This window comes from Lottia gigantea (genome assembly GCF_000327385.1).
Source record: "Lottia gigantea unplaced genomic scaffold LOTGIsca_16, whole genome shotgun sequence".
Lineage (NCBI taxonomy): Eukaryota > Metazoa > Mollusca > Gastropoda > Lottiidae > Lottia > Lottia gigantea.
Window position 1 is genome coordinate 45,803 of NW_008707965.1, and position 14,135 is coordinate 59,937.

At 32.0% G+C, this 14,135-nt stretch overlaps 2 protein-coding genes across 2 annotated transcripts in view; both read right to left on the reverse strand.

Moving 5' to 3' along the window:
- Window positions 1-4,879, reverse strand: part of LOTGIDRAFT_158037 (hypothetical protein) — a gene marked incomplete at both ends in the record, with an annotated part of 7,789 nt that extends 2,910 nt beyond the window's left edge. The window contains 6 exons of the mRNA XM_009051074.1: window positions 2,639-2,794; window positions 3,487-3,518; window positions 3,727-3,751; window positions 3,999-4,133; window positions 4,346-4,657; window positions 4,801-4,879. Of these exons, the coding sequence (XP_009049322.1) occupies window positions 2,639-2,794; window positions 3,487-3,518; window positions 3,727-3,751; window positions 3,999-4,133; window positions 4,346-4,657; window positions 4,801-4,879 (739 nt within the window). The remainder of the gene's footprint in view (window positions 1-2,638; window positions 2,795-3,486; window positions 3,519-3,726; window positions 3,752-3,998; window positions 4,134-4,345; window positions 4,658-4,800) is intronic.
- Window positions 4,880-5,107: 228 nt separating this feature from the next.
- On the reverse strand, window positions 5,108-6,198 carry LOTGIDRAFT_158038 (hypothetical protein; the record flags this gene model as incomplete). The annotated part of the gene is made up of 3 exons (XM_009051075.1): window positions 5,108-5,265; window positions 5,349-5,603; window positions 5,904-6,198. 3 exons carry the CDS (start codon window positions 6,196-6,198, stop codon window positions 5,108-5,110), a joined length of 708 nt encoding a protein of 235 aa, XP_009049323.1.
- Window positions 6,199-14,135: the final 7,937 nt, after the last annotated feature.

Consider the following 14,135-nt stretch of genomic DNA (forward strand, 5'->3'; position numbering starts at 1 on the left):
GCCAATTATGCATAGATTCCTCAAGTCAGTTTTCCCACCAACTTTGCACATGTGACACTATATAAAATGTTTGTACCTACTATTAATAACATTTGCAATGTCTTATCGATGTCTGGAATGTCAAACTGTGCAATCTGCTTTTAAGAAATTATGTTGTACGGCCATCCATGATAAGTGACAGTGTGTCATTGCATCATGATCTTAAATTCCATCCACTTTCTTATGCCTTTACTATTTTATTATTTTTAATTTATAATTTCTTTTTCTGTTTTTGTACGTCCTCGCTTTTTTTTTGTACTTACAGCCTTTTTCGGTTATGATTGCACCAGAGTACAAGAATATAAGGAATGAGAATTCTGTCATTAATATTCTTGTCAATAAACCTTAACCGTTTACACTCAATGTTAGGACCCACTACGTGGGCGAGGCATTACAAAATTCATAAACGAGGGCGAATTGGATTTATTGAACTAAAAGATCCAGTGCCCTACTATTACTACACTACTGCAGTACATTAGCACAACAAATATTTTCTCATTTTAAATTTATCTTTTCAGGTATGTCACCTTTTCCCTTCCTTTAGAGTTTCTGCCATTATTTACCAGCTAAAAGTTACGGAGCATTATGAGAGTTGACCTGACTTTCGAACGAGCAACAATTAACTGTGCACATCAAAAACAATTAGGCCTTATAATAATGATTAGAGTTGCATAAACAGTATTGCTGGATGATGGAGTCTTATAACCTTATGGAACACTAAAAAAAGTGAAGTAGTAGAATTACTGGACCACAGGTTCTGTCAATATTAATAAAATATGGGCAATGTGGAGAAAAGAGTGTCAACATAAATAAAAAAAAGACATTAGTTAAATCCAAATTAGTTAAATACGAACGTTATGAAGATGTCATTACTTATGAGAATATCATTAAAAGATGTCATTAGTTATCAGAATGTTATAGATGTTATTAGTGATGAGTATGTATTTCAAGTTCATCATTTGTTTTATGCAAGAGATTGTTTTTATACGCCCACATTTTCAGTTGTATGTATAATTAAAGGTTTAGTTAACATCATTTTCTCTGATTATTTTAAATGCACAAATAATACCAATAAACACATAAAGTTGAAATGTTTTGTTTTTTTACAGTAAAATGAAAATGATTTCTGGCAACAGATTTATTACCAGAATATCCTTTTTAAAATTCTGTTTTTTTACAGAACTGGAAGGAAAAATTCCGGCAGCAGATTTACCAGAATATTCTTCCTATTTTTCTGTTAAATTACAGGAAATATTAGAAAAATTCCCGCAGCTGATTTACCAGAATATCCTTCCTATTTTCTGTTAATTACAGGAAATATTATTAGTCATTCTGTAATTTAACAGATTTTGTAGTAAAATATTTCTGTTATTTAAAGCAAATATTTTACAAGAAATTCTGTTATATAACTGAAGGCAAAATTTAAATTCTGGTAAATCAGCTGCCGGAATTTTTTCTGTTAATGGAAGGAAATTTTTTTTACAGTGTAGTTGGACAAAATGAGCGGGAAATGGACAGCAAAATAGATGACATAGAGAAATAGTGTTTTTGCATAAAATATTCCCCCTTTAATCTTTATAAATTTCGAAATCTGTAATGAGTGTTTCAAATCTACATGTCTTCCAATTTGTCGATCACATGACCTCAAGTTGGCATCACATGACAAGTCAGATGTTTGCAGAATGTTGGTGAAATATTGTGAATCTTGTTTTCTCCTCTATATATACTGGAGAACATTTTTACATCTCCCAGCAATATCAAACAAAAATACCTTGGTTAGTCTTACAAAACTTATAGGATGTTTTATTACAATAATAACATATATAAAATAATTACAAAAAAAATTAATTAAACATCTTTATTAGAAATCCAGTTAGCAAAGGTCATCTTCTCTAGAATCTACTAACCAACCTCTAAAGAGCAAAATTATATTTTTATTATTAGTATAACTAATATGTTATTTTACCTTTTTTTGTATATAACAAATAACATAAAATAAAATAAAAATATTCAATAAACAATGTACAACATACACTATAACATATACTATAAACCATGTTAGCTTATGCGGTTATTTATTTTAAACTACTACATGTAAATGCTATTTTATCATGTTTCGTGAAGTAATTATCTGTTACCAAGTTGTAATATTATTCATTATAAGATAATAAATATATCTTGAAGTAATTATCTCTTACCCAGTTGCAATATAATTTATAGTAAAATACTAAATATATCTTGAAGTAATTATCTGTTATCCAGTTGTAATATAATTTATCATATAATACTAAATATAATATTATTTATTTTAAAATACTAAATGTATCTATTCTTGAAGTAATTATTTGTTATTTGAAATCCCGGAGTAAACTGTAAAATACAGAAATAAAAAATTGGAATTGTAATCAGTTCGCTTATTGATTAAACTACTTCAAAACTTAATGAACAATACTACTGTACTTCATACCGAATGTGGTCTGTACAATTTAAGGTAAAACATTTCTACTTAAAACCTCTTTTTTCGCACGTCGCTAAAATCATGATGTTATAATTCACTTCACTTATAATAGTGTTATACGATCAGAAGAGTTATGCTTACCTCTAGTTTGTGACCTCAGATTAGCATAATATGGTGTAACATATTCACCTCTTCTCCTCTGATTCACTTCTGTATTGTTATAGTGTACCATGTCGTTAGTTTGTGGTGAGTTTGTATTAGGTATTGTGTCCAGTTCTTGGTAAGTTTGAGTATCATCTATAGATTATAATAACTTAAGTGTTCTGACAACTTTTTTTTAAACTATTAAAAGAACAAAGTCATCAAACACGAAAAATTTTCACCAAAGTGTTTTAGTCTGATATTACACAGTACACACTAATGAAAATATAACAAATTGCTTAAATAACTTACTCTTCGCGAGCCTTTGAAATGAATCAGCCTCTAACCCTTCAGGTAGCAGATATTCTACACCATACTAAATTCTCGAACAATTGTTAGAAATTAATGTGAACTTTTCACTTCGTTAAGGGTCTCTGTCAAATGTCGGATCCCGCTAATACCAAAATAGCCGATCATTAAAGTTTTGCCAAACTTTCCGTCGGATAATCAGATTATCAAATCAAGGAATTATTCTTTATTCCGGTATTTGTAGTTTTCACTGAAGCGAGCGAATCCTGATGAAGTGATGTCTGTATAAAATATATTTGCTTAATTTGAATTTTTAATTTTCAGGCAGCGAAATCAGCTTCTATCAATATCCCACATGAAATGTATCGCCTTTTAAATAAATAAACAATTGAGTATACGACGTCAATCAAGGTAATAAGGCTTCAGTGAAAGGTTAGATGGCATCCATCGTGTTAAAAGAGTATTTACAAGAGATATTATATTTGTTTTGTTCTTTTCTCAATAATGATATTATATGATAGGATGTGAAAAATTCTTACCAGCCCTTGTTCTCGTATTAAAACTGTCATACCTACATAAATATTGATAATTATAATAAGCTAAAGTGCTAATCAGTTTCAGCTTTCAAAATGCAAATTTTTAAAGTCTTAAAAAATTCAATTGCGTCGAATTCCATTGGCATTCATCCATTTCTCCTGAGAATGAGTAATGTTCATGGTGTAACTGTAAGACTGTTATGATGCATAATGTCTATCGTATTAATAATTTTAATGACTTACGTTTGGTCAGATTTTTGTCTTTTCCCTAAAATATAAATAATAACCGACATGATTTTCAGCTATATCTATGCCATTAGTCATAAATGAAATGGGGACTAGAACATCAAGTAACAAGGCGAAAAATGACATAGATATCCAACCTGAAAACAGAGGCGTTTCGACGGCGGATTGTGCACAAGATGCACCCGTCACGGTTACGGGTAAAGACTCATTCAAGATCAACACACTGTATGTTCAATATTATATTTTGATGAACATTGTTCAAGATATACCTGTCCAATATCTGTAGATATATATTGACATAATAACCATCACTACTAGAGCTATAGCTAAACTTAATCCTATTCCAATACCAGCACCAATTCCACTGTTATATCCACTGTTGTAATCATTAGTAAATCCAGACCCTGTAAGAAATACAGCTATACAAGGAAATAGACATTGTATCGGGCCGTAATAGTTTTAACTTAACAAATATTCGAATTACACACTGTTATATATGGTTACTTCTGGATATTAGGTATATCAATATGTCAATATATTTGGTTCAGACAACATATTTATATTTGATCACATGCATATCTCATTTCCTGAATTAAATATAATTCAGATACATTACCTTGTCTCGGTGCTGTTTTTGGGTGTCCTCTTTCGAACAAGGTACTGATTAGACTTTCACCATATTTATTACTAGCTATCACTCTTATATAATAACTAGTATCTGGTTCTAATCCTTCTATACAATAGTCAACTCGACCATTATTGCTACCATCTGGAATTGTGGACGAATTGACCCATGTTTTATCATCAGTAGAATGTTGAACTATAAAACTCCATAATGCTCCACCATTAAATCCTGGTGTCCATTCAATACAAATTGTATCTGTAGTCTTACTTATTAAAGTTATGCCTTGTGGACTATCAGGGACAGCTGAAAGATAAATTGAAATAGTTACTATGACAGTAAATCACGAGTTCAAGTTTCCCTACATTTACTATTTTACATTTTACTATTACAACCTGTTTATCACAAACGAATAATTAATTTGAACTGTACTAAAGTACTAAACTTACTCTCAGATATAAGTTGAAACTGTAAACTATTACTCAGTCCATCATCATTGGTAATATTTAAATAATACTGTCTGTACATCTCCTTTGATGTTATATTTATTCTTAACACAGATCTTTAACTGTTTATAAATCGCTGATATTGATAGCATTTAAGCCCTTATTGGCGAATTTAATCTTAAGAAAGGAGTTGCACACATGAGGAGGTTGATTAGGAACGTCTTTTGACATCATTTGATGTTATATTTATTCTTAACACAGATCTATAACTGTTTATAAATGTTTGATTGTTGATAACCAAATATGGTTCTTAATTCCCAATCATTATATCACTGCAACTATCTTTATAAAACCATTGAAAATTAGCACCAGGATAGGAAATAATATCTGCTGTTAATTCAACTGTTTCTCCAATATTACCAGATACTTTTAGTCTGTGATCTTCTCTTGCATCTAATCGTGGTGAACCTACATAAATATACAAACAGTAAATATTAATAAACATAGTGAACCTATATAAACATACAGGCGGTAAATTAATATATACTTACAGTGTACAAACAGTTCCGATGATTTAGTTTTCTGATTTGTATAAAAAGGGTTTGTAGCTAAACAGGAATAATTTCCAGTGTCTAAACAGGATGTTGATGATATAAAGTAGATATTTGAATTTGTTGTGTGTAATTCTACATCACCATCTTTAAACCATTTGATAGAAGCTGGTGGGTTACTATCAACAGTACATCTAATAAAGACATCATCATTTAGTTTAGTTTGGTTGGTGGTTATTACTATATCATCAAAATCTGAAATAAACAATGGTATAAGACCTGTTTTATGAAAATTGAACTGATATTAGAGATTTTTAAACATGAGAATATATTTATCTAATGATTAAGTAAAAATGTAAATAGGGCCGTGAAACATGATTGTTTACATAGCAGACCGTCTATTTGCTACATTGACGTCAATAAATAACGAAGTTGATTAAAATTACTACGCTCAATATTTTGGTGATGAGGTAATGAACTTTATTAAGATATAATCGCCAGACGAATTTGCATTAGTCAAATGGAAAGAGTAATAGTTAATGGTAATTGACTCACAATGAACATTTATGATATAAGATTGACTGTGAGTCTGTGGTAAAATATCACCAATTGTAGGATGTAGATCTAATCTTGATGTACAGGTATAATTATCTGACTTGCTACGATTGATATCATTAATAACTAAATCTCTTCTATTAGCTCCAGAATTAACCACAAATTGATTTGGTACAATATCACCATTAGATTGATACCATACTATATCATTGGTTGGTGGATTAGATTTTACTGTACAATTTATTATTAGATTCTCTACGTGCGTTTGTGGAGAAGTAGGGTCACATCGGGTCATGAGGAAATGTCAGGTTAATTCAACTTCAGCATACAACTTACAATTATAAATGTAATAAAACTCTTAATTTTTTATTGATGAAACTCTATTCTAAAAATAACTCATAACTATATATTTTTATTAAAAAGGCATTTCTTTTGATTTAAATGATGTTCATTTTCAATTACCAATGTACAAAATTGAAAAATATTACTGAATATTAACTGTAATCTTAAAACAAAATTAACTGATAGTGATCAGGCATATCTGCAGGAGTACAAGGCTATTTGTATAAATCGTCTTCTTGATCACATTGTCAGATTTCATTAACTAACAAAATTAATTCAAAATAATATACAAAAGTCACAATACATAATAATAAACCATAAACCAATACAATAACATATGTGCTCATGTTTAATTGTAAATATTTGGTAAAAATCAAACGACTAGCCTATGTCTTAGCAAAGTAAAAACATTTTTGAATTTTTTCTATTATTTTTAAGAGAGTTGGATTAGCATCCTCAAAATAGTACGGTTAATCTTTGCTTTCATAAAAATTTACATGAACCTTAAAGGGGCATTCCCCAATCCCCCACGCCACTGGTCATGTGTTCCTTATTGACATTGCGCCTAATATAAGTGTGCCCAAATGAACGTGCTCCTTAAAGAAGTGTACCTAAAGTACTGTGTCTAACTGTATTGTGCTTTAAGTATTTATGCCTTCATGACAGTGAACTCAATTTTCAGTCAAAATTTGTGATTGGTTGAAATATCTCGGAGGCAAATGAATGTGCTTCTTTTCAATCTAAACTTACAAAAAGATATATTTTTATCAACATAATCTTAAAGACATTCTAAGACTTACAGTAGGCCTACTATTTTGAAGCTGATACTACGATTCACTTAAAAAATATACAAAAAAATCAAAATCAGACAATAAGCATGCCTGTCTGTGTCACAAGTTAGTGTGGAAAATGATTTATTCCATTGCAATAATTTTGAGAGAATACTGAATTTAAGCCCTTTATTTTCTAAATTATTTTTCGATTAATTTTCCTAAAATATTCCCCCTGAGACCTAGGTCTAGTCTAGATGGACCTGGCCTGAGATTTCACAATCATAAAATATAAAAGCGGAATGGATTTTCTTTTTTTTAAAGAATAAATATTCAACATTAATTTATTTGGTGGTATCTCAATGAGCTGTTGCTATAACCAAAGATAATATAATCAAATTTAACATTATGTTATCAGGCATAATTTTGTTGAATATGTTTATTGACATTCGTCCATTGGTTGACCTACTTCTTCATTTTCCATTTTTCTGGGAACTTAAAGGCGATGATCGCCAGCTGAAGTCTGGAACTGTAGACCTATGAGTCTATCCTATTGGCCTGCGTAAATTAGTAAAACAGAAAGGGACCAACCTTCGTCTAATAATCGCTAGTCACACAAAGAAAATCATAATTTCGACTTACATAACAACGTGTATCATGTTGATAAATATTTGAACTTCTTGAAAATATTATTATTTGAATTAATTAAGAAAATGTTCATTCATAACTTACTTCTTATGCCATCAATAAATTTGACAATAAAATTTATGCCGAAACCGGAAATAAAGCGTGAGCGTAGAACTTCGCGCATGCGTGCCAAGCATAAATCGTAATTTGACCATAGTCCAACCATAGAACTGTATAGATTCTATGGACTAATCTCCGCTCGCCTTCAAGCGTAACGTCACGTGACTTAATAGGCGAATCGCCAACTAGAACGTTAGCCCCACCTATTAAGTCACGTGACGTATACGCTTGACGACGAGCAGAGGTCAGACAAAAATGTCACAACAACGTGTCTTTAACGTTAGTGCGAGTGCTGTCCATAATAAAATTGAGTGCTGTCCATAATAAAATTTATTCGTCCGGGTTTGTCTTTGATCCGCTTTGTCTTGTATGCGGTATTTCGGGTGATGGCAAGTTTTATTCCACTAGCAAATGAAATGATTGGAGTATTTCGTTCTACATTTTGTACAATGGGCAATGAAGACGGAATTCGCCTATAGATTTGCCACGCTTTGTTTTCGTTATGATTATTTATTTATTTTTTTTTTTTTGGAAACGTCCCTAGACAAAATCGAAAATGGTATAGCATAATTGTTTTTAAATGACCTGGAATCAAAAATGAATATCTAAAACTCAATTTTTGCGAAACCGGAGTATTTTGCATCAAGTCTGTAGGGCTTATTTATGAACGATTTACCTGAAATTTTCTTTAATACGTTCATTCTTATAAGACGTATCTGGTGAGGCTAAAAAAAAATCAATTTTTAAATATTTTTGTCAAAATAATTTGAATCCAAAATTTTCAAAAAAGCTCAAAATTTCTAACTCAGCCGCTAATTATCCGATTGATCTGAAATTCACAGGACATATACAGAATGTCCATACAAATAAATTTATACAATCAAAATTTTTCTATCACTTCCGGTTTTTGCGTGAGAACTTCCGGTTTTTTTAAATCACGCCTGTCACCCCCACTTCCGGTGTAAATTTCAAATGTTGGCAAAAACCATATATATTGTCTGTCAGTCATAATTAGAATGTACTTAGCAGAAAAAAATCCAAACCGGAAGTGATGCATAAGCCGTCGCCTCGGACTGACCCATTTTAGCAAAAAATTAATTAGTCCTCCATTTTTCATCCCATTTTTATGATTTTGGTGTCTATTAAAACCTTGTAACCTTGTCTACAGTTTGGTGGAACAGAATTTTGAATTTCGAATTTGAATTTTTTGAAAATTCAAAAGGCCACACCATGTGACCTTGACCTTCGATGACCTTGAAAATTTCACTGTAGGATGTTCTTGACCTCAGCTATCAACAGGTGTACTCATATTGGTTGAAAAATATTAACTTCCGGTTTAATAGCCATTCAAAAATTAACATTTTTGACAACTTTGGACGACTGTATGACCTCTTCTAATAAACACAAAATTATTTTTTTTCAATTTTGTAATTCCCTTTTGATTATCTTTTCAATGATATATGACAATAATCAATTAAAATATGTTTTAAAAATATTGGGTTTTTTTCGACTGAAGGTTCTAACTTACAGTGTAATTAACTCCTAGCAATATGGTTTGTATATTCAGGATCTACTCAATTTTCTCTTTTCAACGATATGTGACATGGGTGGTTTTGAATTGAATTTGTGTAAATAGGCATAAAAATGTTAAATGTTTAGAAAAAATGTGATAAAAATCTGTAGATTTAAAGAGTTAAAACATTACAGGGTCTTACAACACAAGATTTTACGGAAAAAAACATATATTGTGATGAAAAAATTGAATCGGCATTAGGAGCAATGGATACTTTTTTAAAACCCGAAAACGAGACCATATCAACTGATACTAATATAATTTTACACAATGTTCAGGGTTTATCTATTCATATAGAGGATTTACAGAAACACAGGAAAATGCTAGAAGGTGATATCATTTGTTTCACAGAAACATGACTAAATAATTCAATAACTCCAGCAAAACTAAAGTTAAATGGTTTCCGTCTTCACCACCATCCTCGAAGCAACAGCTATGATGACACTAGAGATTTCAAATTTTTGAAAGAAAAGGGGCACGGAGGAGTAGGAGTATATTATAAGCAAAACAAAATGTCAACATTTTAAAATTGGGAGTTTTAAATATAGAACACATTGCTTTAAATATTTTGGATAAAAATATTAACGTAATTGTTATCTATAGATCACCCGTTTATCGAATAGATTTATTTCTCCCAATGTTAGAAAGATTATTAGTTGAATTACAATAATCTGGTTCAGACTATGTTATTATGGGGGATTTCAACCAAAATATCTTGGAGGGCCATTTGTCTATACTAAATTGTTTTCAAAAATTTGGTTTTCAACAACTTGTTCAGCACTACACTACTGAAGGTGGGACACTTATAGATCATGTTTATATCAGTAAAGAAATTCCGTCACATAATGTTCACATTTCACACATACCTGTATTTTATAGCTACCATGAAGCTATTAAAATAACCATACGATAAGTTATATTGATACAAGATTGAATTTACCCTTTCACAAAACATTTCATTTAGCTTGTCTCTATACTAAAAATGGTCGAGTCAACACCGGGCTTGAGAGGGTTTGAAGTTCAAAAAAGTCTTACAGCTATCTTAAGACATTTTTGTCTGACCTCTGCTCGTCGTCAAGCGTATACGTCACGTGACTTAATAGGTGGGGCTAACGTTCTAGTTGGCGATTCGCCTATTAAGTCACGTGACGTTACGCTTGAAGGCGAGCGGAGATTAGTCCATAGAATCTATACAGTTCTATGGTTAGACTATGGTCAAATTACGATTTATGCTTGGCACGCATGCGCGAAGTTCTACGTTCACGCTTTATTTCCGGTTTCGGCATAAATTTTATTGTCAAATTTATTGATGGCATAAGAAGTAAGTTATGAATGAACATTTTCTTAATTAATTCAAATAATAATATTTTCAAGAAGTTCAAATATTTATCAACATGATACACGTTGTTATGTAAGTCGAAATTATGATTTTCTTTGTGTGACTAGCGATTATTAGACGAAGGTTGGTCCCTTTCTGTTTTACTAATTTACGCAGGCCAATAGGATAGACTCATAGGTCTACAGTTCCAGACTTCAGCTGGCGATCATCGCCTTTAAGTTCCCAGGAAATGGAAAATGAAGAAGTAGGTCAACCAATGGACGAATGTCAATAAACATATTCAACAAAATTATGCCTGATAACATAATGTTAAATTTGATTATATTATCTTTGGTTATAGCAACAGCTCATTGAGATACCACCAAATAAATTAATGTTGAATATTTATTCTTTAAAAAAAAGAAAATCCATTCCGCTTTTATATTTTATGATTGTGAAATCTCAGGCCAGGTCCATCTAGACTAGACCTAGGTCTCAGGGGGAATATTTTAGGAAAATTAATCGAAAAATAATTTAGAAAATAAAGGGCTTAAATTCAGTATTCTCTCAAAATTATTGCAATGGAATAAATCATTTTCCACACTAACTTGTGACACAGACAGGCATGCTTATTGTCTGATTTTGATTTTTTTGTATATTTTTTAAGTGAATCGTAGTATCAGCTTCAAAATAGTAGGCCTACTGTAAGTCTTAGAATGTCTTTAAGATTATGTTGATAAAAATATATCTTTTTGTAAGTTTAGATTGAAAGGAAGCACATTCATTTGCCTCCGAGATATTTCAACCAATCACAAATTTTCACTGAAAATTGAGTTCACTGTCATGAAGGCATAAATACTTAAAGCACAAGACAGTTAGACACAGTACTTTAGGTACACTTCTTTAAGGAGCACGTTCATTTGGGCACATATCATATAGGCACATATCATATAGGCACATATCATATAAGCACAGCGATTTAGACACACCTTCAATTAAGCACATATTCATTTAGGCACACTTTTTAGGGCACACTTATATTAGGCACAATGTCAATAAGGAACACATGACCAGTGGCGTGGGGGATTGGGGAATGCCCCTTTAAGGTTCTTGTAAATTTTTATGAAAGCAAAGATTAACCGTACTATTTTGAGGATGCTAATCCAACTCTCTTAAAAATAATAGAAAAAATTCAAAAATGTTTTTACTTTGCTAAGACATAGGCTAGTCGTTTGATTTTACCAAATATTTACAATTAAACATGAGCACATATGTTATTGTATTGGTTTATGGTTTATTATTATTTATTGTGACTTTTGTATATTATTTTGAATTAATTTTGTTAGTTAATGAAATCTGACAATGTGATCAAGAAGACGATTTATACAAATAGCCTTGTACTCCTGCAGATATGCCTGATCACTATCAGTTAATTTTGTTTTAAGATTACAGTTAATATTCAGTAATATTTTTCAATTTTGTACATTGGTAATTGAAAATGAACATCATTTAAATCAAAAGAAATGCCTTTTTAATAAAAATATATAGTTATAGTCATTCCTGGTTTATGTCATGCAACTAGACAAAAATGACTCTTCAACTTCTTAATATCGGAGAGCAAAGGATCTGATTTTCTTAAGCAGTGATTTTGGACATCATTTAGGTTGCTCTACAAAATGAGTGAAGAAAGAGTTGAAGGCCTACATTCATATTATCCATGTCTACACACTAAGCATTACAAACAATTTGTGCGAAAATAAACCTGACCTTGCTCCCCTGCTAATGAAATAAAATGAATGGAGTTTTACGTCATACCTTTCTCAGGACAGTGGCATTAGCCTACTCTTTTCGATGTCCAACTGTTAGGGATCTTTAACGTGCAAAGCACTAGACGCTTTTTCCACGCCAGCCCCTCTTACCTGTATCACTGATGGGGAAACCGGGTCGAAAAATACGTATTATCTCGACCTATGCAGGATTGAACCCTGGACCTTCAGGTTAGCGAGCAAGAGTTTAGCTCACTGCAGAGCCACCCCCTTAAGCTACTATTAAGCCCAAAGGAACATGTTCAGAGCCCTAAGCCTAAACTAGAGCTTTGCTTATCGTTTTTGTAAAATCTCAAAATAATGTTTCATGGAATCATGCTAAACCCTTACAAAACAGGATCATCTCCATCCAGTCTGAATCCGAGTTGAAGGCTTTTATTGCACAAGTAGCACCAGCTGAAACTGTTCCGGACAGCGCTACGCCAGTTCCTAATGTTCGTGTATCTCGTACATTCGAATCGAGCACTTCAAGACGTGATGGTAGATCTGATCCGGTTCATACTTCTCGTCTTGTGGCTACCCCTTCCCATAACTCGTGTCCTTCGTCAACCTCAACACCTGTTTCTAAGAGCTGATTCTTTTTTGTAAATGCTTAGGACTCTAGAGGAATTTCTGAGGCCATTCGCGAATCCAACGTCCAATCCAACATGGGAGTAGTTTCTCGTGATGATAATCTTCCCTGTGAATCCGAATAGTATATCTAGAACGCATCCAATGAATTATCTTTCGCAGTATGGAATGTTAATGGTCTGAAGTCTTTAGCTGACGATAACTCCTTCCTTGCAGCTGTCAATAAATTCGACATTTTACTTTTATCTGAAACATGGCTTAAAGAAAATGATGAAGTTTCGTTGTCTGGTTTTTCTCCTGGATTTTTTGTCAATCGTGGTCGTGAACTACATTTGGGAAAGCGAAGTGTGATATGTGGCGGCATCGCGGTGTTCTTTAAACATGGTGTAGAAAAACTTATTTCAGTGGTACTAAAGAAACCATGAGGTTTGTGTGTTGTCAAACTTCAAGGTACAACTCTAGCAAATACCTCTGATGATTTGTATATTATTTTTGTTTATATTCCACCCGAATATAGCTCGTTTCACAATCTTGTTGATTTTGATATATTAATTGAACTTGAACTAATATTTTTAGAATATCAAAAAATTGGAAATATTGTAGTTTGTGGTGATCTAAACAGTCGAACAAGCTCATGCTCTGATCAGTTAACTGAGAACAACGTTGTTAATTTCAGATTCTTCCGTGAAATCTTGTGATGAAACACAGCTCTATAGCAGATGCTCTGAGGATGTGATACTTAACAATTTCGGTAAAAGACTCGTTGATTTTTGTTAATCTGTTAATATGTTAATTGCCAATGGTCGTCTTAGTTCCGATAGAGATGTTGGCAAATTCACCTTCAATTCTCGAAAAGGTTCTAGTGTCATCGATTATGTGCTGGTCGATCATTCCATTTTTAATAACTTAGCTTCATTTAAGGTTGGGGAGATCTCGAAATTCTCAGATCACTATTACGTTTGCTTCGGTATTAATTTTGAGCGGCCATCTCTTAACCTTGCCATAGACCTATCATCTAAAATTAATAATTGTTTCATAAAATGGGATCCCACTAAGCGTCTTGTTGTTAGAAAAACAATTTACAAC